At 32.1% G+C, this 26455-nt stretch overlaps 1 protein-coding gene across 4 annotated transcripts in view; it reads left to right on the top strand.

Moving 5' to 3' along the window:
• LOC126778426 (hemicentin-1) overlaps positions 1–26455 on the top strand; it is a 448643-nt gene that overhangs the window by 233945 nt on the left and 188243 nt on the right. For all 4 annotated transcript variants that reach the window (XR_007670140.1, XM_050501936.1, XM_050501937.1 and 1 more), the window contains exon 3: positions 23504–23675. Coding sequence is in view for 3 of the 4 variants with exons in the window: in XM_050501936.1 (XP_050357893.1) it covers positions 23504–23675 (172 nt within the window). In the remaining variant the exon portion in view is untranslated. The remainder of the gene's footprint in view (positions 1–23503; positions 23676–26455) is intronic.

Genomic DNA, 26455 nt, shown 5'->3' on the forward strand with positions numbered 1-26455 from the left:
AAATTTGACCCCCGCGGAAGTTTCCGTGTTGCGAGTGAAAGTTATAATTTGCTGGTTATGTACAGTCAGCGTATTATGGATGTTAATGATTTTGTTTGAGTACAGTTGGAAACAAAAATGATTTAACGATGCCGATGTTCATTTTGTTTTCATTTTTGAGTAACTTTGTCCGTATAATAAGTTTTATTAATTCGTCTAATTAAAACGTTGAATCGTTAATTTTCGTATTACAATTTCCGAAAAATAGTATAAAATACAAATTTAACTTTTATTGAGTATGAATAAATCTTTAAAAATGGGCTTGAGTCTTCATAGATAATCTGCTTAATTACAAATAATTCTTAAAGTAGAAAAAATATATTTAAAGCGTGTTCGAAAATTGCACTCACGCCTAACTAATATATTATAAAAATAGCAAAATAATTTATTTTTTTTGCTGACACTACGAATGAAATATCAGGAATCCCCTTCAATATACGGCGAGACGTGATTAATACGAGTTGTTTGGAGTTCAGTGAAAAATGTTAACTTCGCAAAGTTTGCACCTTAATATATGTAGTCATCTTTGCATTTTAAATTCACCAAGCCTCGCTATATGCTAGAGAGACTATTTAATTTTAATATTAAAGCAATTTTCTCTTCTTGGTATTATTTATTTTGACAGGGTTTGAATTAAATATGTGTTGAATTTAGTTTAAGATTTTCACTTTGAGTGACGGTTCTAGACAACGTTGGCAGCTTAAAGCTCATGATTTAAAATATGACATTCATCGCACTGGTCTTGTAAGACATGGCATCGTTGCTTGTTACATTTGATTAACTTCATTTTATTATTAGTTATTAGCTAAGATATATTTAAACTTAATATTTAAAAAAATAATATATCTACAGACATGTGCTTGATTAGTATATCCAAAAAAAATCATTAATAGAACTTGAAAGGAGAAAGTTTTTATTGCATTTTTATCAAAATAGATGCTTTAGCTCAGAAAAACCTACAACAAAAAAATGTCCTATCAATAGATCTAGTGAAGGCATTTTTATTACCGATAGCGCTGTCTGTGTTAAAAAGCGTTTAATAGAACAGTAATTAACAATTCTGTCTCCTATATCCTCTAAAAATGTAAAACTACAGTCTGTATATGGCCCACTATTGGGCTAAGGTTTCCTCTCTATTGAGGAGCATTAAAGTTTGTTACACTAAGCTGCTTCAATGCGAATTTGCGGATACTCCTGGGACAAATTTTCATCTGACACATGCAGATGGATTATAGATCAAAAAAATAATTATACATTGCATGTTATCATTATTCGATATTAAACATTTTATCGTTTCTCAAATATTTAGAACTTCCATTATATTTCATATATTTGCGTTTGTTTATTAAATATATTGCATTTTTATAAAAAAGTATAAACCATTAAATCGCACAAAAATATGAATCATACGAACTCCGACGAGTAAATGGACATAAAAATATTATTTATATTTTCAAAATGGCATCTGTATCATATTTCTGCTGCTCGTTTCCGGAAATGACGTGAAGGATGGATCTTGTTTTGTTACTTTCCTTTGTATTTTAATAGGGATACTTGGATAGTGGAGGAAATAGGGCTTTATAAGAGTAATGATTTTTCAGCGTTGTATTGTAACAGTTACTTTGTATAATTCATATATTTTTTATACAATAGGTAGGCGGACGAGCATATGGGTCACCTGATGGTAAGTGGTCACCAACGCCCATAGATTTTGGCATTGTAAGAGACGTTAACCATCGCTTAATGCGCTAACCTTGGGAACTAAGATGTTATGTCCCTTGTGCTTGTAATTACACTGGCTCACTCACTCTTGAAACCGGGACACTACAATACCAAGTACTGCTGCTTTGCTGTAGAATATCTGATGAGTGCGTGGTACCTACCCAGACGAGCTTGCACAAAGCCCTACCAGTATATATGTTAAAAATAAATAATAATAATTAGTATATCTAATGTGTTAGTTTTGACTTCTGTATGACTTATGGCGACACTGGCTAACATAAGACGCTTAACATGAGTTACCGTGAGGCAGGAGAGCGGGGTTCAAAATCATTGTATTGAGAACACTCGGCTGTGCCACACGTTCCTACTCAGACAAGCTTGCACAAAGTTCACCTGTAAAAATTTTCATGCGTGATGAATTAACAATATTCAATTACAAATATTGTAAGTAATGTTAATGTTCCGCTGGACAGAGTGCTTATTTCCTCTTAAAAAGAAAGAAAGGCACTATGGAATGCCATGTAATGAATAGTAATTCATATTTGATTTGAATCGACCATCTTCTTTTTAAATCTACCTTTATAGCAGATGGCTTCTTTGAAACTGCCTAACCTAGCCAAAATTCAGCCATTAGGATATTATCACAAGACTCTTTACCAAAGTCCGCAGACTGACATCCTCTGGGATACACCTCTGAGATTTCCATCAATTCTGGAAAAGATTTGTTTTTTGCTGAAATTCCGTCTGTATAAGAAGAAATTCTAAAACTTGTTTATTTATTATTTCGTAATGGAATACTGATTACATTCGAAATTCATTTTCTTACTACAGTCTTCTAAGCTATGGACCAATTATAATAACACGATTATCAAATTATTTTTATCATCATACAACTTAAGTAAATGTTAATCTATAAGAAATAGTGACACCATTCCCAGATGAATGATATTATATCATCTTTGGAAAGCGCAGCAGATTTTTTTAGCAGAACTATTTGGAAGAACTATAAGGGCTATATACAGTCTCAGAGCTCGTTACTCCCTTCAGAATATTTTAAGTGAGGTTGGTAATATTATTTCGATGGAAACAATGACAAACATTGTATAAACACGAGAAGTAAAGAGAAACTTGTGACACTAAGTTTCCGTCTCCGCAAAGTCAATTTATCCTTCCTTGGGCGAGGTATTCGTTACTATAATAAAATTCCTCAAATACTTTCAGCTTCGCTAATTAATATATTTAAATCATATATTAAGGAAACTTTGACTAAGATAATAGATTGTTAACTGTAACTGTAAGAGCCTGTGAATGTCTCACTGCTGGGCTTAGGCCTCCTTTCCCTTTTTGAAGAGAAGGTTTGGAGCTTATTCCACCACGCTGCTCCAATGCGGGTTGGTAGAAAACATATGTAGCAGAATTTCAGTGAAATAAGACACATGCAGGTTTCCTCACGATGTTTTTCTTCAACGTCAAGCACGAGATGAATTATAATCACAAATAAAGCACATGCAAATTCATTGATGCTTGCCCGGGTTTGAACCCACGATCATTAATTAAGATTCATGCCTTCTTACCATCCTGGACCATCTCGGCATCATTATTATTTATATTTATATTATTTTTATTTACATATATATTTTTACATTGGAATTACACAAATGATAAAATGTGCGGAGCTATTTTCTTTGATTGCCATGCAGGATGACTAATATTTTAATTGTATTATAAAGAGTAATTACTGAGTTTCTTGCCGGTTCTTAACGGTTGAATCTACATTCCAAGCCGATGGTAGGCTTTAATTCAATAAATCTTATAAAATGACAAATCGACCCCCTCACGAGGGGGAAATAAAGTATAATTTATTTAATTTCATTTAAAATTAGTTAACTTTTTGGTAAAATGTACACAAAATACATTTTACCACAAATATAAAAGAAAACACATAAATATCAAATAGTAAAAATATATATTCTAAGTTGAAATCCTTCAGCGTAAAAATCTATCGAATAAACCCATCTTCATTCCTCGCCAGTTCTCACGTTCCATATGACCGTCATTTCCTATCTGTCAATGAAGACATCAATTATTCTTGCACGTTGTGAGAATAACTATGCAACTTTTGGTTCCTAGTTAAGCTTCATTTTAAATACATGATACTTTTAGGAATCAGGATGGAAATAGGGTTTTTAAAGAGATAAAATCAAAACAACTATAAAAGTAAACGTATATCGACACGTACAATTAAGACACAAAAATAGAACAAAAGAATAAAAACTGAGCAACTGAAATATTATTTATGAGATATCAGCCACAACCGAGGGTCCAAGCAGAAGTGTCTAAAGCCAGCCTGGCCAGCCGATGAGCTCGGCAGGGCCAGGTGATCAAGTCGAGCCTCTAGGCTACGCCTCTTCGGTAGATATTTCTAACAATACATTGTAAATAATTTATGAAAAAGTGTAATAACTTTATTTAATAAAATATAATTCTTCGTCTTTATGGTGACAGGATAATTTTTGCCCAGAATGATCGGATTTTTGTTATTGGCTTTAATGTAAATAATTCTTAAGTTAATATGAAATAATTTTGTTTTAAGATTATTATTGTAACAATATATTTGTACAAAGTACATTTTAATAATATACTGGATGTTAAATTCTATATAAAGTTTTAAATTTCACTTGCTCTCTGACTCGATACCTTTTCAGTAACGTTATACGATTCAGTGAAAGATGAAAATCATGTTCCAATATAATCATGTATTGTGAGAAGCAATTTGTAAGATTTATTTTTTCTTAAGTCTAATAGTGGTGTTTTTAAAATAGGACGAAACATTGAAATTTTAAAGAGATGGAAAAAAATGAGAATGCCTAGATAGGATAGATGAGCCACCTGATGATAAATGGTCATCATCGCCCATAGACATTGGTGTTGAAAGAAATATGAACCATTCCCTACATCGTCAATGCACCACCAACCTTGGGAACGAAGATGTTATGTCTCTTTTGACTGTATTTATGTTGACTTACTCGCGCTTCAAAGCGGACCGCAACAGTATAAAGTATTGCTGCTTGGCGGTTAAATATGTGGTGAACCTACCTACCCAGATGAGCCCTACTACTAATTTATTATATAAATATATTCCTATAGCCCACATATATACTTATTCATTAAAAGCAGTTAGCATTTGACAGTGTTATTGTGACTAAAGAAATAATTGTCGAAATAGTAAAGTGTCAATCTGTCACAAGCATATTGAACGTATGAAATTATTATTTTTTATATAAAATAAATAGGTAGATGTGCAAATGGGCAATTTAATGGTATGTGTTCGTTACTACCCATAAACATTACGCCGTAAGAAATTAATCATCATCGGCAAAGCTCACTCATCCTTAAAATCGGAACAGGATTTTAATTTTAATTTTCCTTATGAAGACATAATATTTAAATTTTTTATTTATTATTTTAAAACAAAACAGTATATATTTCCTGTTATGAAAGTTAAAGGAAAACAGGTCAAATAACACCAGGTGTTGTGGACAAACGGTTCCAAATTGACGTAGGCAATGCTACGTCCATACTAATTAGGGTTAAGCAAACAAACATACAAAAACGTAAACAACCGCTTTGTCACGGGGTTACGTGTGACGTAATGAGATATTTTTGTCAGAGATTTCATTTGTAAATTTTAAAATTTCGACATATTAAAAGATGAGAATATATGAAACGAAATTTAATTTTATATTTTTCGCTTGAATTTCAAACGCTATATTAAAAGTTAGAGGACTTCATAATCTTTTAATATAAAGGTATATGCTTTATTAAATACTTTAATAATATATGTTTTTAAATTTCGAATTATAATTTTTAGACAATATAATAGCGACGATACACTGAATTTTTTTTTATCTCATGCCATGTTTTTGTTCTGGAGGTCATACGCTTTATTTTATAATATGTATAACCATTTCAATCAATATAGTCAGAATCAAATCTGATAAAAAATAACGCGTCCATGACGCATATATGACAGTGACATACGTGAGAGATGGAAAACAGAAATGACTTTTTTTTATATACTAGGTGGCAAATGGGCCACAATATGGTAAGTAGTCCCCTTCGCAAAGATATTGGCAATGCTGAAATATATACAAACCCTTACAATTGACAATGCGCCAACAACTTTGTGACAGATGTTATATTCCTTGTACCACAGGCACAAGGAATATATACCATATATAATATAACACATAATATATATATGATATAACACATGCTCATGTAGCCTTCAAACAGGGACACAACAATACAAAGTATTGCTGTGTTGAGTTAAAGTTTTGTGTTAGAATAACCTGATGAATGGCAAGTCTTATATATACTAATATTCTGAATGTGAAGGTTACTCTGTCTGTCTATCTGTTACGCTTGCATGGCTAAACAACAGAACCGATATGGATGAAATTTAGTAAGAATCAAACCCAACCCTATGGAAGAACATTTGCTTCTTTTTTATACTTAATAATTGCTACTCCACCCATCATGCGAGCAAAGCCGCATGCGAACTAATTTTAAAAACTAATCACCAATAAAATAACTTCTATATTATATTATTATTGTCTGATTTCAAACAGAACTGTTAACGCGGTAAAATAACTCGTACAGATATAAATGCATCAAGTTTGATGGAACGATGCGATAAACGAAGCCAGCCGTCCATTTCGTGGGATTACTTAGTCTAAGTATTCTTATTTATACTGCAGTATCTGTCCAGTATTTATTGACCAGACGATTGTGACTGAAATATTGAAATGTATTGAATCTAACAGTCCATGAAACTTCAATTGATTTTTGAGGACTTAAAACAGAATAGCTTTACTTAGTACTAATGTTTTTACTCGTGGTAGGTTTTTATGCAAGCTCGTCTGGGTAGGTATCACCCACTCATCAGATATTCTACTGCCAAATAGCAGTACTTTGTATTGTTGTATTCCGGTTTGAAGGGTGAGTGACCAAGTGTTATTACAGGCACAAGGGACATACAATATTAGATCCCAAGGTTAGTGCCGGATTGGCTATGTAGGCGATGGTTAACATTCCTTACAGTGCCGATGTCTATGGGTGTTGGTAACCACTTACCATCAGGTGGCCCATATGCTCGTTCGCCTTCCTATTCTATAAAAAAAAAGTGGTAGAGCTTTGTGCAGCCTGTCTGAGTAGGTACCACACTCTTATTAGATTATCTACCGCTAAATAGAAATGGGTAAGTGTAAATACACGCACAAGGGACATAAAATTCTAGTTCCTAAGGTTGGTGTCAATGTCTACGGGCGATTATTATAAAAACAGAAACCCAGAAAGCAAGATTCAAATTCCTGCTGTTGCTAAATTTAAAATTGTAAAAGTAAGCTTGTGTGCAAAAGGTTTTTATACAATTAGTGAGTTCATGGATGATAGCACACCTTGGGTATGAAACGGTCACCCTGGTTATTTCTTTCCTGGCTATTTCTTTATTAAATATAAAATTAATCCTACTGAGTATCTTTAGCAGGTTCTTCACACGTCAGGGTATTTTATATTTTGAGGCGGTTGGCATGGTTGGTGGATTGATTTTCACGCCGAAGGTTGTGGGTTCGATTCCCACCCAGGACAGATATTTGTGTGCATGAACATATCTGTTTGTCCTGAGTCTGGGTGTAATTATCTATTTAAGTATGTATTTACAAAAATAAAATAAAATATGTAGTATATCAGTTGTCTGGTTTTCATAGTACAAGCTCTGTACAAGCTCAATTTGGGATCAGATGGCCGTGTGTGAAAAAATGTCCCCGGATATTATTATTATTATTATTATATTTCGAAACAGTGATATTTTTCTTTTGACAATCAATCAAGTGTAATGCTATAATAGTGAATAAACCAATTTGATTAGACAATTTAATATTTCATTCTGGTGAAGGACCAAATACCAACAAATATAAGTTCGTTTGTTTATTTTTTTGTTTAAACGCAGATATTTTTGCCTCAATTTTTTTTTAACTTAATGGCGTTCAAATTTTGTATATTTATGTAATGTTACAAAGTAAATGTTTTTTTGTTTCTTACTTTCTTTTACTTCTGATATATGTTCCAGATTCCATGCTCTCTAATTTATTTCTGAAATAGCAACCATAATATATTATTCAAGAATTATCAAAATTCATAAAAATACTTAATAACCTTTTCATTATATTAATATTGTTTAATCACATAAGTTTATTTTACTGTAAATATTTTTATTTGCAACTAATTAGTTCAACAATTATAAGGATGATGAGGGCGATGGCGTCTAGAATACAGCTTTTGCCTGCTTTATTCGTTTCACCCATTGTAATATTATATAGTATTGTTATCTTGTTCTCACTTAAGATGTTCTACCTTATATGTGTAATACTTTGATTTTAATTAATAAACATTATTTATTATTTATTTATAAATAATACAAACTTATATTAAGCGCCTACGTACGGGTTAAATAAGGATTTTTACTACTATATTTTTATACCTTATTGACTAAAAAATGCATGGGCATTTTTTAGTCAATAAGGTATAAAAATTCATAAATCGATCTGCATTTAATAATATATATGCATAAAGCACTGCCCTGCATATTTTTCATCAATAATAAGAATTAAAAACAAAACATTCGTATTGTTTCGGGAAATGAAGCAATTAGTATTTCATAACCATTAATATCAAAAATAAGCAAAGACCACAACACCAAGTATGAATTTAAAAACGAAATCTTTGCATCTGACAGCACTGAGATATCGACACATCGGACACATTTCGATTCCGTTCAATTCACAAAATTGCCGCATCCTTATTTATGCAGCCTATTGCAGCGTCGAGAGCTGTTCACAACACAACAAGCTTTATTCGTTGAATGATATTTTAAAACGAAATCATAATAAGAATAAAATAAAATGAATACAAAAAACGTTTATTTATTTTTTATTATTTACAAAAATAATAAAATATATATAATTACCGTTTGAATTACCATTTTTTTTTATATGTAGGACAAGCAAATGGGCCATCTGATGGTTATTATCACCACCGATAAAATTATAACCGTTCCTTACATCTAACCAAGATGTTATGTCCTTGTGGCTGCAGTTACACTGAAATCGCCATTTAAACCGGAAGCCGACTGTACTAAGTCCTTTCAACAGAAGTAAGACATTTACAGGCTGATACTTTGAAGCCAATATGTTAGCTAAAGTCACAAACCAGATGACCTAAATGATCTATACCAGAAACACATCTATTCATTTCATCGAAGCGTTGGCAACATAAATAAGTATCGGGCCTGACTTAATGGGCTCGTATGTCGCAGCATCGCGACCCGATTGATATTTCAATACGTCAGCGAAACACCACGTTTTAAGTACGCTTTACATTTTCAAATGTGTTTCGAAGTTAAACTTCTTTAAGCACCGTAACAGTAACAACCTGTTAATGTCCCATTGCTGGGCTAAGGCCTCCTCTAGCTTTTTGAGGAAAAGGTTTGAAGCTTATTTCACCACCCTGCTCCAATGCGGGTTGGTAGAATACACGTGGCGAAATTTCAATGAAATTATAAATATGCAGCTTTCCTCACGATGTTTTCCTTCACCGAGATGAATTACAAACACAAATTAAGCACATAAAAATTCAGTGGTGCTTGCCCGGGTTTGAACCCACGATCATCGGTTAAGATTCACGCGTTCTAACCACTAGGCCACCTCGGTTTCTTAAACACAATGAGAGTAATTTCAAGGTCATCATCATTCATGTTACATAACCTTTTAAATAAGGCTTTATTCGAAAATAAACTTTTGTGCACATTTACACAATTACACTCAAAGTTTCGATAAACGTTCAACAAAATTAATATAATTTGTATTATACAATTAAACCACTTTATTGGTTTAATTGTGTAATATAAAAATATATGGTATGGTGTGGTACATAAAAAATATTGTAAATTTTATAAGGCAAGTAAAAATTGACACTTTCAATAAATTTAGTAATATAGGCTCGGCTATAAGAACAAGTTTTACCGCACCATGAAAACTTGGATGTTTTTGAACGTCAAAGACGGTTAATCATAACGAAACTTAGACTATTATGTCAAGCGGTTACAGATGATTGCCAAAAAGTAGCCGAGTTTCTGTATTAGCTGCCGATTTATGTAGCGTTGACGGTAATGTCTTGGATAATATCCCGGACGTTTCATGCTAAAACTGATGTCGTTGTTCAACGATGTTATGGTATTTTTATTAACGAGGTTTTCATTCTGAACTTGTTTTACATTTTAGCAAAATAAGCTTATAATTTCTTGTATTTGTATCTCAACAGAAGTGCTATCCGTGCCTTTGGTGTAACTTATCTTTAATTTATATTAATGCTATTTTAATATGCATGATTTTTTATTACCAGGCAGTATCACAATCTATATCGTTTCAAGATTAATAACTTTAAACTTCGTTAGAGTTCAAATGACTACTTCATGCCTCGGAATGTGCGCCAGTTGATTTCCTTCAAATTGTGTTAGTTGTGCAATTCTGGATACCTCTGGTCTGGATGGTGTTCCGTCATTCTTATGATAATCCGGTCATATCAACATTTTTATGTTGTAATCCAAAACCTCCTTGGTAATCACCATTTGTACCCACAATGGTGGACGTTTTTCTGTACTGAAATCGAGAATTATAAACAGAAGTTAGGCTTCAGTAGTAAAACTTCAGTTACAAATCATGTTCTTAAACATCTCATACACAGGCTGTTACTTTTTTCTTTTCTTCTAAATATAATCAACCTATTTAGCCAGAAAGGCTCACTAAAAACGTGTAATTAACTACCGAGTCTCCTGTTTTAGAGGTCAGAATTGAGTTTCCAAGTTACAAACGTGTGTGAAAATGAACAAAGTTATATAATAAAAAACTCGTTCAACAAAAGGTTCTGTTTGTTATTTGAAAAAGTTTGTTTCGCTTTTGTTTGTTAAATTTTCTTAGTAAATGTCATTAAAAGTTGTAGTTTATTTTGCAAGATAAATATATATATATATATAACGATAACGATTTTGATAATATATATATAATGCATAATTATAAGTTATACTTAGTTTCAGTATTGACAATAGCTAAATATTGTTGGTCAGGGCGTTACATCAAGCGATTCCATGATACACTCCGAAGAGACGGCTCCAATAAAAAACTAGAGGCTGGTTGGTTATGCCGCTGGTTTTTAGTAGGTAGTGCATTAGGTGTCCTATGTACCGGTGAGTCCCACATAATATTATTATTTATAACATATATATATTTATAATATATGGAGAGCTACTATTTTATAAAACCTTACAATTATAATGATAATAATATTATTGATGAAGTAGTAATGATTTCAATAAGACCAAAATGATATAAAGCAAGTTCATTATTAAATGTTAAGTTTATTGACATTCTCTAATATTAATTTGTATTCGAAATCTGTATAAAAAGTTAAAATATTCGATAGATGGAATGTCTGTCTACTATTGAATATTATAATAATATATAATTTTATATCGTTTTTTATCTAACTTGCGATTGCCTCCTTCTTTATATAAAATGGGTTCTTATCAACAAACAAAACAAAACAATTTCTATATTTATTGTTGATCCTAAAATAACTTTTATAATTGTTTATCACTAACCAATCATCTGCAATCCCACTATTTGTTAAAACATACTAAAATAATAATTTGTATATGTATACATACATATATATCTCTAAGTTATTTAAGCCAAAGAAAAGCTCATATATTGTTGGTACTGTATACTCCGCTGACTATTTAACAAAATTTATACTTCTAACGGTTAAGGCAAGGCATTAATGGTACTTTTCATTTAATGTAATAAAAACAAAAAAAAAATACAATTATGACTTATCGTTTTATCAGTCACTTCATTTTAAAATAACTCTTAAATTCTATTATAAGATAGAAATTATTTCTTTGATATATAATTTAATGTCTGGCTTTACTAAATGTACTACTTATTTTCTTCACTTTATATTTATAAATTGTCTGCCTTATCTAGAAATTCTTTTAGTCTCAAAACTTATGACAAAAGCATTCAAGTATAATCTGTGACAAATAATTGCGCAAACAATTCGAAAGTTAAATGACCTTTTACAAGCCACTTGCCTCCCCAAAATATAGTTACTTTTCAACTAGAATTCCTCCATAAATATCTGTCACATTCGACCTTTTAAAAACTATAGCAATAAAAAAGAAATATTCCTGAGAAGTTCACCCATAAAAGTGCAAGTCTGTAATTGGCCGACGTTTCGCCGAAAATTTATGTGACGTTCGGCGTTTTTCGGCAAAAGTCGGACGTCTTCGGCAATCTTGATTTGAGAAGTTCTACAGTCGAGTTTTGAAATTTATGACTCGGAACCACCTTGAAGTATTTTATTATGGGTCCAGCACGGATATGAATAACTAATAGAAAAATGTTTCAAATTACAACATTTTGTCATTTTTATTTTGGAAGATTTTTCTTTTTACATTTTATTTAATAAAAAATAAAAGCTTCAAGAAATCTTGGCAAAATGTCTAAAAAAATCTGTCCATTCAGTTATTCATCTAAAAGGAAAACAGTTTGTAAATTATCCACGGTTGGGTTAAGGCCTCATCTTCTATTTGAGGAATAGGTTTTGGAGCATATTCTATCCCGCTGCTCCAATGCAGCTTGATGAAATACACATGTGGCAGATTTTCAGTGAAATGTTCACGTTCCTGCACAATGTTTTCTTTTACTGCCGAGCACGAGATGAATTATACAATAAATACAAATTAAACATATAAAAGTTCAATTGTATTTGCCTAAGTTTGAACCTGCAATATTTGGATATGATTCATGTGTGCTCTCTTTGCTTAATCTTTTTAATTCTGATTCAAATATATCCAGCAGTACTTTTTTTTTTTTTTTATATGCCCCGGGATGGCAAATGATTCTACTCCACCTGATGGTAAGTGGTAGTAGAGTCCAAACGCGACGACGGCCAGTACAGTCGGGAAGAATGTTCTGTACTAGCCGTCCCCGCCTTGCCGGCCCGCAAGATGCCTCTTCACGCCTCGTTTGAAGGAACCCGGGTTGTAAGAGGAGGGGAACACGTGAGCTGGTAAGGAATTCCATTTTTTGGCAGTGCGACAAAGAAAGGAGTTGCCAAATTTCTTTGTGCGCGATGGAATTGATGTCACAGTTAGGCGGTGACATCGAGAACCAGCTCGCGTGGACTTAAGAAGGAAGGGGGAAGCAGGAATTAGAGAGAATAATTCCTCAGAGCACTCGCCGTGATACAGACGATAGAAAGCGCTCAGTGCTGCTATCTCGCGACGCAATTGTAAAGGTTCAAGGGTGTTTGTGACCTTTACGTCGCCAATAATGCGTACTGCACGTCGCTGCAACCGGTCCAAGGCCTCCATTAGGTACTTAGCGGAGCCATCCCAAAGGTGCGAGCAATATTCAACGCAAGACCGTACCTGTGTTTTGTATAACAGGCACAGTTGTTGTGACGTGAAAAAACGCCGCACCTTGTTCAGAACTCCGAGTTTTCGTGAAGCTGTTTTTATAATAGCCTCGATGTAATCCCTTGGACTAAGGTCGCAGCGAACGTCCATCCCCAGCATGGCGATTTTGCTTTGTATCATCAGCGGTGTGCCACAGAGGGAGGGATGAGGGTAAAATGGTGACTTTTTCGCTGTGAGAGCGCACACCTGTGTTTTCTTGGCATTAAACTCAACAAGATTATCAGAACCCCATTTGGCGATGAGCTCTAATGTCCTATCGAGTTCAATAACAAGATTCTCCCGCAGTACCTGTATTGATAGTAAATAGTAATTTACTATTCTATTATAATATACGAATCTAATAAATTTATATCCACATAATGATCTTTAAATCTTGAACAAGATCTGGAAATATGAAAAAAATAAGTAGTGGTAATATTATATAACCCAAATTCAAAAGGACAAAATCTTGTTAGTGTTAAGTGTTAAATAAAATGCAAATTGAATATTGTCCAATAAACGACAAACTCGAAATGTATTACAAATGTAATTGTGAAAGGTTTAACAATATTACGGCTGTAATCTGTAATCCTTCGGGTCTGGAACGGACAAGAGGTCAACTGACCTAAGTTTATTTAATTTTGGATGGATATCCGTTGTTTGAAACTGCTGAATTTCATCCAACAATATCTTAAATTTTAGTAGCAGTGAAATGGAAATGTTTATAGTGACTAATTCTCTTCTACACATTAATACTTAGTCTATGACTTTTGCGTCTTTAATTATGCTACTTACTTAACTTTCAGTTCAAGTTTTAATACATAACGTCTAAAGAAAAAATAACCATTAACTGGGACTGCCACTGTTTGGGTATATACTAATATATCTGAATATTGAATATATCAATCAGTAATAAGTAAGTCGGTTTTAGAAGATGATCGCAAAGTATAATGGTACTGTTTGTTCATCAATAAATCCTTTGCTAATAGCAAGCTTTGTCTAATCATAACTATAATCTGATAAATCCAAGCCAGATTGAACATATATTAAACAGTGTTTACTTAGTAATTTTATTTTGCAGTTTACACTTCGAACTTCAAGGAATCAAATTGAAATAATTTAATATCGTTTCTTATTAAGGTAGTTTTAGAAATAAATCATTTAAGTGATGACTTCTAAGAAGACGTTGAGTTTTCTTGTGTTTATTGATATTCACAAGTCATCGGCAACGGAACACATAAAAAAGCAAGGATACATTGTAAGGAAATCTACAATTTGTGCGCAGTGAAACAGTATATATTATCGTCATTTGTAATAAAAGATACTCATATCCGGTAGATATATCGAGAAAGTTCATTGCACTTACATACTTTGCTTTATAAACTAAATAAACGCTAAACAACGGAGATGGTCCTTAAAGACGTGAGTCTGAGTAACGCCTTTATTATGATACCTACAAGTGTCAAATGAAATTCTTTTACATCCGAAATACGCACATGTAAATGGGATTGGTGATAAAAACTACAAAAAAAACTCTAAGCTTAAACTTTTAGAGAAGAATAGGCCAGTAGTGGAATATTTGCTGGCTGTAACATTTATAAGTATAATAAGATGTATTATATAATAATATCACATAAACAGTTCTAAAAGAGAAATATATTTCATGACATAATAGTCTAATTTCCTCGTAGAATTTTAATATCGTTACCAACTTCCATGTTATGATATATGATGCCGAGTCACGTTATTATATATTAATTAATGTGTCGTGTCGTGGTAGATTTTACAACTTGAGCATTTAAAACGGCTGAAGTTTCAGCGCGATAAAACTTTTAATCTACCATTAATGTAGTGCCAGTAACGAAATTTTACACGTTCAAAAAGATGTATGAAGAAACTTAGGTAGCGTCAGCATAAAATTTATTAGGACGATATTTTATTTTGATGACAATTTTTAAAGATTTTCATTTCCAAATATAGTTATAGTGAGGATTTTAGTTACAGTTAATTAAAGTATTTATAAGAGATATTATAATTAAATTGGGTAAGAGTTGTACACACAGCTCAATTCTCTATATGTCTACTTTGTACACATAGCTTTACGTTATTGTGTAGCAAGCGTAAGTTAGTGTCAACCACTAACAAAAACATTGACAGCGCATTATCACTAATATATATATAGCTATCGGAAATAAATTGATCTTATAATTAACGTTCTTAGTATGACGTCTATATAAGTATTTATGATGTATATCAATAAATATAAATTATTTATCCAGTATCACAATAATTGCCGAGATGGCCCAGCGGTAAGAACACGTGAATCTTAACCGATGATCGTGGGTTCGAACCTGGGCAAGCACCACTAAATTTTCATGTGCTTAATTTGTGGTTATAATTCATCTGCAAGTGTCTAATTTCACTGAAATTCTTTCACATGTGTATTCCACCAACCCGCAATAGAGCAGCGTGGTGGAATAAGCTCGATACCTTCTCCTCAAAAAGGGAGAGAAGGCCTTAGCCCAGCAGTGGGACATTCACAGGCTCTTACTGTATCACAATAATGTTTGAAATTTCTATATTTAAAAATGGAATGATAAACTGAATGATGGATTTTTAAATGTTTGAAGTGTATCCGATTTGAGAGCCATAAGTGTAAATTCCATCGTACTCCATAATCTTTTTTATACCCTGACAATGTGTGTGCAAAATTTCATGATCGGGTAAGAAGTTAAGAAGTGAACGCGTAACAAAAAACAAATGCACAAACTTTCGCATTTCTAATACGTGTTCTTACTGAGTTGGACGTGTTATTTTTCTATTTAATAGTTCTATGTTTTGCGGACTGTACATAATTATAACTTAGCATCCGCGATAAATGACTAGACGTAATCATTAATAGTACTTATTTTAGTTTCCTGAAATTGTAACATATACTTTATAAATCAACTTCAACTTCATCTTCTACTACTTCTTCAAACTGTTTCTTAGAATTACTTTAAATTTCAGTACATAGCTTAAGTCTAAAATATCGCATAGAATTGTACTATAAAATCAGTGTTCAGCTACGAGAGTATGTACACGATATTATATTAATTAAGTTATATATTTTATAGGGCCTATTTTTTTTATTCTATTTCTAATTTATCAAATATATTTCAAGTATTTTACTTTACAGATAAATAATTTTCAATACAAAAACTCCAACTTCATACGAGTTAAGCAATGATCCTTTTACGCCAATAATGACTTTTGTAAGAATAAAAATATATTATTGCGATTTTCATAGGGATTTCTATTTTTTTTTTTTGAAAATAAAATATATCTTATGTTCCTCGCTGATAATGTAGCTTTCTATAGATAAAAAAAATTTAGAATCGGTTAAGTAAATGTTGAGTATTACAAAAAATAATATATATTATATATATAATTAATTTAAGTAAAACTAGATAATTTGAGTAAAACAAAAAAAACATATATTTTCTCTTTATGAGATTATTTAGATATAGATATAAATTTGAAAAAAAAATATGACACAAATTTTAACAAAATAACTAATTTTTAACAATTCACTTACCCTTATTCCATTTATTAGGGATCATTTAATCTTTTTTTACCCAAAGTGTGGTGTAAAATTAAAGAGCTATTTATATATCTTTCGAATAAAGTTTTATTGTATACTTAATCTAATATTTTCAAACACAAATATTTATATTTCATTATGAATTCCCGCTAAACTCTAACAAGTCCGAAATCTTAGAAGTCTAGAAAGTGAGCTGTGATCCGGAACTCGTCTACTGAGACACGCTCTTGTAATATAATATTATACTAGCTGTTTTTATGGCTTTACTCGCGTAGTTTGACCTACTTCGTGTTCCGTAAGGTGTTATCACACCAGTGCATACCATGCTAAAATAAACCGGAAATGCTTTAGCGAGTACACTTGGCGTCCAAGATTTTGTCATTCTTGAAAGTGTTGATATACTTAATTCTACACTAGCTCCTTCTCACGGCTTCAACTTTGTAGTTTGAAATGTTTTGTTTCCAATAAAGTAACATAGCAATTGTTTACTTTATGGCAGGGCCTTGTACAAGCCCAATGGGTAGGTACCACCTACCAACACTAACTAAAATTGTTGGTTGTACAAAAAGTCATTTACAAATTATATTTATTGAAATTTTAATGGTACTTTGTATCATTTGGTCATACAACGACAGTAACCATATAAACTTGTACAATCAATGTTGGTTAGAATATGTTTGAACAGTGACCGAGAAATATCAAGATACCGTCGCTCCCGAACTGAATATTAGATATAATAAACAAACGCACTGAACAAACAAATGTCGAGATCGCCCAGTAGTAAGAACGCGTGAATCTTAACCGATGAACGTGGGTTCAAACCCGGGCGAGCACCTCTGAATTTACATGTGCTTAATTTCTGTTTATAATTCATCTCGTGCTTTTCGGTGAAAGAAAACATCGTGAGGAAACCTGCATGTGTCTAATTTCATCGAAATTCTGCCACATGTGTATTCTACCAACCCGCACTGGAGCAGCGTGGTGGAATAAGCTCCAAACCTTCTCCTCAAAAAAGGGAGAGGAGGCCTTAGCCCAGCAGTGGGACATTTACAGGCTGTTACTGTACTGTACTGAACAAACAACCAGCAAATCAGCTTAACAAGAATTTCTACACTAATATTATCGAATTTAATCGTTCAGCTTTTAAATTATTCGGCAATTGACGACAAAGATTTTTAGCAAGAATTAACCTATACAATCTAAACATGAAAACTAATATATATTATATACAGGTATTAAAAATACCCCATCAATCATTACTTTAGCACTTTCCCTCAATTCAACCAAGCCTGAGATTAAGTGGACTTTAATCCCACACTCGTTTGTTGAGACACGTCCCTGTAACTCAATAACACGCTTGTGTGACAGAGACATAAACTTTTGTTGTAAAACAAATTGTTTCACGATATTAAATGAATGAAATCCATGTTGTTGGTCCAGAGGCTTTGTTCGTGTAATTCGTAGTACATGTTCGGTGTTGATCAAATGTTGTTTAATTGCTGTTTGCGTAAGTAGTTATTTGTTTAATTAATATAGTAAACTGTAAGAAATTACGATGTACCCACATATATGTGTATAAAATAAAGAGTATAAAAGTACGAGATGAATAATAAATACAATAAATTGTGTTCACATGCAAATTCAGCGATGCTTACTCGCATTCTTTTTTTCTGATTGATTGAATCTGCAATCTTCGGTTAACGTACCCATATCACTGGATAACATATCTCTTTTTTAGACCGAGTATTTAAGTAGAGATTAACCTTTTCTATCTATATTTTTAAATTTTATTTAATTTTTTTATTTTAATATCTATTATTTGAATATTGGTATAATATATTAATATAAGAATTATTTACATTAGTGTCTTATCTTAGAAATAAAATATATATTATAAATTACCTGTAAAATTATTCTGAGCAAATATACAAGACCAATTAATCAGACAAGACAGTCGCGTCAGACAGTCTGGCCTACCTTGTATAAGTTGCGGTTTACCAGCTATTAGTTACGTAGTTCTAATATCACATGTCACGTGTCAAGTGCAGAACATTGTATTGAAATGTAATAAGTTATAAGAAATTAGCGGTTATAATTTTTTTAATATATGTTTAGTTATTATATAAAACCAAGTATTAGAAGTAAGAATGCAGGATATATTATTATATAATTTTGAACATATATATATATTTCCACCAACCCGCATTGGAGCAGCGTGGTGGAATAAGCTCCAAACCTTCTCCTCAAAAAGAGGAGAGGAGGCCTTTAGCCCAGCAGTGGGACATTCACAGGCTGTTACTTTACTTTTACTTTATATATATATATATATATATATATATATATAAGTAGACAGTAACAGCCTGTTAATGTTCCACTGCTGGCCTAAGGCCTCCTCTCCCTTTTTGAGGAGAAGGTTTGGAGCTTATTCCACCACGCTGCTCCAATGCGGGTTGGTAGAATACACATGTGGCATAATTTCAAAGAAATTAGACACATGCTGGTTTCTTCACGATGTTTTCCTTTACCGTCAAGTACGAGATGACTTATAATCACAAATTCAGCACATGAAAATTCAGTGGTGCTTGCCCGGGTTTGAGCCTACGATCGTCGGTTAAGATTCACGCGTTCTAACCGCTAGGCCATCTCAGCTCTTATATATATATATATATATATATATATATATATATATATATATAGTTAATATATATTGATAGCCATCAACGCACAGCTAAACCACTAAGAAAAGAAAGTTTAAAAATGGAAGGATAACTTTCTATAAATTTTACCCGTACGAAGTAACTAGTACTCTATAAATATATTCTGAATATTTCTATAAAAAGATACCGCGGATATTTTTAACTTTGCCTATAAAAAGGTGTAAACAGTAAAAAACACATTAATATATATATGGCTTATTACACAATACAAGAATATATCGATGAAAAAAGGTGGCGTGCGTATTCGTTAATTTCCATTCGAAGTTAACGATTCGAAACTGCTTACTTGAATAAAGAAAATTTTAATATTTGTATGAAAAAAAGGTATACGTATAAAAATAAATAAAATTAAACAAATTTACAAATTCCGTGATTGTTAAAATACAAAACAAGTATCTATATTCAATAATATTATGATAAAATAAACATTGACATATATAGACAAAGAATATGTATAAAATTTCTTGTGGATTATTTTTGTTAGATCCATATTTCTAAGTAAGCAGCTTAAGTTAGGACTAATGTGATAAAATTGATGGATGAAAGCGCTTGTAAGAGGCAATTTGAATAATGTATATATATTTTGAATTTCGAAATTATTATATACGTTTTATGGTTTTACGGTTTCGATAAGCACCAAGATTTCACTTTTCATTTGTGCTTGGAATTCATGTCATGCTCGGTGATGAAGGAAAACATCGTGAAACAGTCATGTTTCCATTGATAATTTGCTAAATTATGTGTTTGCATCAACCCGCATTGGGCTAGAGTGGTGGAATAAGCACCATCTTCTCAATTGGAGCATTAGTATATTTATGTACTGTTAGTTTAATAGGCTCAGTGAATTAGGACTAATTATACAAAAGCCGAGATGGCCCTGTGGTAAGAACGCGTGAATCTTAACCGATGATCGTGGGTTCAAACCCGGGCAAGCACCACTGAATTTTCATGTGCTTAATTTGTGATTATAATTCATCTCGTGCTTTACGGTGAAGGATAACATCGTGAGGAAACCTGCATGTGTCTAATTTCACTGAAATTCTGCCACATGTGAATTCTACCAACCCGCATTGGAGCAGCGTGGTGGAATAAGCTCCAAAACCTTCTCCTCAAAAAAGAGGAGAGGAGGCCTTTAGCCCAGCAGTGGGACATTCACAGGCTGTTACTGTCTGTACTGTAGTTTAATAGGATATAGCATTTTACGTATCGCGAGAAATGTCAGGTTCCTCAATTTTTAGTTAAGTACATAACGATGACACAAACGAATCGGCTGTATTTTCAGGAAAATATCACGAGGTAATTGTATATGTCTGATGGAACTGTGCTGTTCTGTCTATGTATCATCCAAGCTTTGGAGCAGCGTGGTATAGCTTAATAGCTCGTAGAATAGGTTATCTTCCTCAAGGTAAAAAATGTACTGCAGGAAAATTAAAGACTTATATAAACCAAAATGTATCTACAAAATAGAGAGATATAATTCCTATTGTTAATTTATGTTCAACTATTTTCCGTTTGCGGTTTCACACGCGCGTGGAACAAGAGTCAGTTTTTATATTATTTATTTACTTTTTAGTTTAGTTTAATTTTGTTTCGTTTTAAAGTTATTTATTTTTAGTTTATAGGTGAATGTTTTTTATGTTTATTCTAATGTTATGCTGTAGTTACTAACTAATGTATTTTTTTTTTGCTTTTTAGCCCTCATATAAGCATGTAATGTCCACATCGAGAAAACTAAATTGTAAATATTTTCGGTTAAATATATTACTGTATGTCATTGTTGATTGTATAATAGTAGTCAGTTTTGTGGAATAAATAAAAAAAATAGGTAGCGTATGTAAGGTAGATAGGCTACCTATTTTTTCTGTACTCTGACAAACGTGTCTACAAAATTTTATGGTGATCAGTTAAGTATTTAAGACGTGAAAGAGAACAGTAACAGCCTGTTAATGTCCCACTACTGGGCTAAGGCCTCCTCTCTTTTATTTTTGAAGAGAAAGTTTTGAGCTTATTCAACCACGCTTCTCCAATGCGGGTTGGTAGAATACACACGTGAAAGAGTAACAAACAAACAAAAATCAATTTCGCATTACATTAATTAACTTTTTTATAATCAGACCACGCACCAATCGCATGCGATAAACACACAGATGTTATTTAAAAAAAAATCTTAATTCCTTCGCTTGCGAATTTTCTTGTTTATTCTGTTAAATAGGATTTTGTAAAACCTATTTAAACGTAATTCTATTACTGATACAACTTTATCTCGGCAAATTAGTGAATGTTTACTTTCATTTTGTTTATTCTGTCAATTCAAACACATTTACTTATATTTACACACATACGGCCTTACATATTATAGACGTTGTTTGTACGGTGCTTAGTTAAACATTGACTTCTCTCTTTCTGCAATCATTGATTTGATATTTGAAAGAATAAGACACAGCATTGCAACAATAGCCAGAAGCTAGGGAATTTCAAATGGGATAAGTAAGATTACGTAAACCATTTAGTTAAAGAAAAATATTCTTAAAATGTATTTTGAAGAATTTTTTATTGTTTTTCATCATTATGGATAAAATATAGATATTAAAGTATTACAACATAAATCTGCGTGATTTTTTAAATCAATTAAATTCAAACTCAAATATATAAGCTAATATATTTGCACACATCAATAGTATAACACACATTGAAACGAAATCACTACAGCAATTCAAAATGCGCACAACCAATATCCACGATTAAATACATTAATAAAAATATACTCGAACACGCACACATAAATATCATAATGACTCCACTCCGTTTCATTCGTGTTATATAGCGGATTCACGTAATACCTACCTCATTCTGATAAAGCAATACTGCGTCCATAGGAAACAAATACCGTCCATTTCTGCAGTTACCAGTACAAATACTGGATCCGATGTTTTAAATAACTCCGATCCACTATTTAATTGAATGTGACATTCCGGGATCGGTGGGAATCCCAGGATTATTCGTTTTGGGTCGCCGTTGGGCGCGTTTGTTTTAAATAACGTTGTTTTTCAATAGATTTCCAGTTATTTCCGGTTATTTCCAGTTATTTCACAGGACAGATAAGTAATTTAGTATCATTTGTTAGTTTTTCGACTTCATTTTAAGTCATTTTTAACGATTAATACATTTCAGATTGTATCTTTTGCATTGTTTGCTTGAGCAATAAGATTTTTATATAACGATTTACGTATTATATAATATGTGTATTTATATGTCCAGTATCAGCATAATAATAATTTATTATGTTGACTGTACTTTCATAAATGTAATAACATACTCATATTACACTCGAAGGCGACTGAAAAATATCTCGATTTAATCTTGGTTCTGTTACACATTTTTTTCATACTAAATATTCTTAATAATATGATGGGTACAAAAATAAATATTTAGGTATTAATTTAAAGAATATTATAATATTTTATGTATTTCTTTACTTTATTCAGTTTCAAATCGCCATTTTCTTCAATTATATATGTAATAATCATAAACAAATAATCAGTACCAACTACAAGCTCTTTTATCTTCTATGTATATCTTGTACAGAAAAATATGACTTTTACGAACTTAAACGAACAATACTCAGCTTAAGCATGTTATGCCCTCGTTTGTCAATCATAATAATTATATAAATATTATAATTGGCTCGCTGATCTAGTGGCTCGCTTAAAAGGCTGCACACTCTAAGACTAATAAAAAGTTATTGGGTTGTCTGTCGAGAATTTTTGTGCAACTCACATGAAAGTGTTGACACTTCCGTGGCACGGAAGCCGCAGATTTAAATTTTAAATATCCTAACTAGTATTAACTTGTAATTTTTGTTTACAGATCATGCATCTGCACTGGCAGGGAATACTGCTCGCTTAAGATGCCGTATAGATGGCAAGTCATGTGGGGAGATGCACAGTATAAAATGGTACAAAGCTGACACAAGAGTCTACGTCTATTCAGCCTCTAAAGACGCAGCGATTAACCGACCTGAAGGAGATATGATGGACAGGTAAGTCATAATTTTTTAAACACATGATTTAATATGATTTTTAAAACTATTAAATTTTTTAAATAATAAAACTTAAATATTACAGAGCCAAATTGACATGAATACAACGCACCCATTCTAAAAATATTAGCAAAATATGCATACAAATGCATTGCTATATATTTTAATTAGGCGCTAAATTACAGTACGCTTGAATTGACTTGACAGTTCACTATACAATAAATACTATATCTGCAGGCTGATACGTAAATCGGAGCTCATACATGGCAAGTCTCCTTTGAAAATGGTCACTGAGGCCAGCAAAGGTCACATCATCACATATTATAATACCCATTGTTTATTATTCATACTGACTTTAAATTTAACTGCGTGAATACTATTGTAATGGCAACTTTGATCTTTGAAGCCATACCATTAAAATATACGGAACATTATATAAAACATATAATATAATAAACATCTGACATTTAAAACTGTTTTTATAAAAAGTTTTGTTTCCAAAAAAGAGACCATTATAGTTTTAGAAGAGTTTTAGATTTCATAGCCCGAGGGCATTTTTTGGACGGCCAATACAAGGAAAAGTGCAGTCGAACCGGTCCGCTGGTGAGACTTCCTTCCCCACCTACTCCCCTGAAGGGAGGTACCATAAGGTCGCTCACACGGGCCACTCAACTCTCTGCTAACCAGATAACCGGGAGCGATATATACATATTGCATTATTTCTTCCATTCGTAATAACCAGCAAATACTATGAAGAGTCCTTACCGACAATGCACAGAGTGGACCATGACATAGTGACTGCCTTGCACCACTTTGTACTTAATCTATTCCTAAATTAATTTATAAAACTATAGATATTTTTTGTAAAAAAAAAAACATTTTTTTAATATACTACTACATGTCTTATTCAAACCATAACCATAACATTGTGAATGCCCAAGTTTAATAAAAAACACTTATTTATTTAGCAAAAGCCATCCTGAAGCAATCCTGGAATAAGCTACAAATCTTATCAATCGCGAGAAGGCTTTTGTCAGTCTGTTTTACTTACCTTAAATACCTAAATTATGTACAAAGTATATACAAAGACTGAGTGATATGTACGTGAGTAAATATGTACTTAAAACATTAACCAGCTTTAAACAATGTTATCTTTATATTAAAACCGTAGTCCAACACGTTATGACCGAACATTTTTACCTATCACATTTTACCTCACGTTTTGTCATAAATGTTTTAGCTGAAGGCGGTCTTTTTATAATACAAAGTTAGTGTGTGTGTACAATTATCATGTGGTTTGAATCATAATATTCGGCTTTTAATAAATTTATATTTCTGGAAAGTAAATAAAATGATTTGATAAATTATGTAAATGTTTACTTTTCAGTTGAAAATTAAATGTTTATATTTTAAAATAAACCTTAATTATCTCGTTCCAAAAACAGCTAATTATGTAAAAGGAAATTTCTAGACTAAAATGTAACATTTTCAAATTTATAAATGTTAATAAAATGAGGTTGTATTTTCCAACGTGTGTGTAAAGCATTTATTAATTGTTTTGTGGTATTGTTTATAAAAAAAATATTTTCATTAGCGTCTTTTGCGATTATGTAAAGACACTGAGCCATATTTATCAATACGAACGAATATATTTCAAAGGTGGGATATTGCATCATAAAATTCTAAAAGCTTTTACTTAGCGTTGTTTGTTAGTATGTATCGATCAAATTTCGTAATAAAATTTTAAGACAAATTCATCTACTGCTGATGACAATACAACTTTTGAACACATAGTATCCCTTCTCTTTTTAAAAAGTTTTTTTATTATTGACCATTTTATAAAACAAAAGAGTAAATACATAACTTGATGTATGATATCCTGCCTGTAGATAATTCCTTAGCAACTGATACCCATTTTCATATGTTTTTCATCAGTACTGAGTGTTCAGTTTGTTTTATAATATGGTTACTATAAATCCATCAATCATTCCATCCCGACGTTAAAGTAGACCACAAGTTCACCTGGATCGATGAGTTCATTGAATAGATACAGAGCTTATTTCGCGGCTTAACTAACAGTACGGCTAAGCTAAGAAGTTGAACGCTTATGCTGCACGCTAAGCTTTACGCTTTCGTACGTCAGAGAGAAAACAGTTATTCGTCGTAAATATATAGCGCGATCTTTGAGAGATGACCAATGTAACCGAAATTCAGACAGGTGGCCATTAGTATAGTGAGTCTGCCCGGTATATATTTACACGTAAAACATAGGTCATATCATAAAATTTCACATTTTTAATTGTACTTTCCGAAACATGGAAAAGTATTTTATTTTTTGTTTTCATTTGTCGCCTATCTGTCTGCTTCTTATAAAATCCATGAAGAATTAAAGTGACATAATTCTGATCTTTATTGCAATTTAATTGACTTTATAGAACTTTTTCGCAAAATTCTTCCAGACGGTGTCCCGCTCCAGTACTTAAGGTAGATTTATCATGTTATTTGGCAGTTCGCCAAAATGGAAATAATTTAATTCAACTCAGAAATTAGCGAAATTAGCTCAAAAAATATCAGAAAGTCTTACTAGAGGAATACATTAATAATAAGTGGTCAAAATTTGGTAGCTTTTCCTTATACCAATGGCCATACATTACATTTATTTAAATATAAAATTATAGGAATTTGGCGTGTTGGGATAAATAACAATAATTAAAATGATTAATATTCTTAAGAAAGAAAACAGTCCGAATACGTCCAACTGCTGGAGAGAGGTTCTGCTT

Source organism: Nymphalis io, chromosome 26, assembly GCF_905147045.1.
Source record: "Nymphalis io chromosome 26, ilAglIoxx1.1, whole genome shotgun sequence".
In the NCBI taxonomy this organism is placed as follows: domain Eukaryota; kingdom Metazoa; phylum Arthropoda; class Insecta; order Lepidoptera; family Nymphalidae; genus Nymphalis; species Nymphalis io.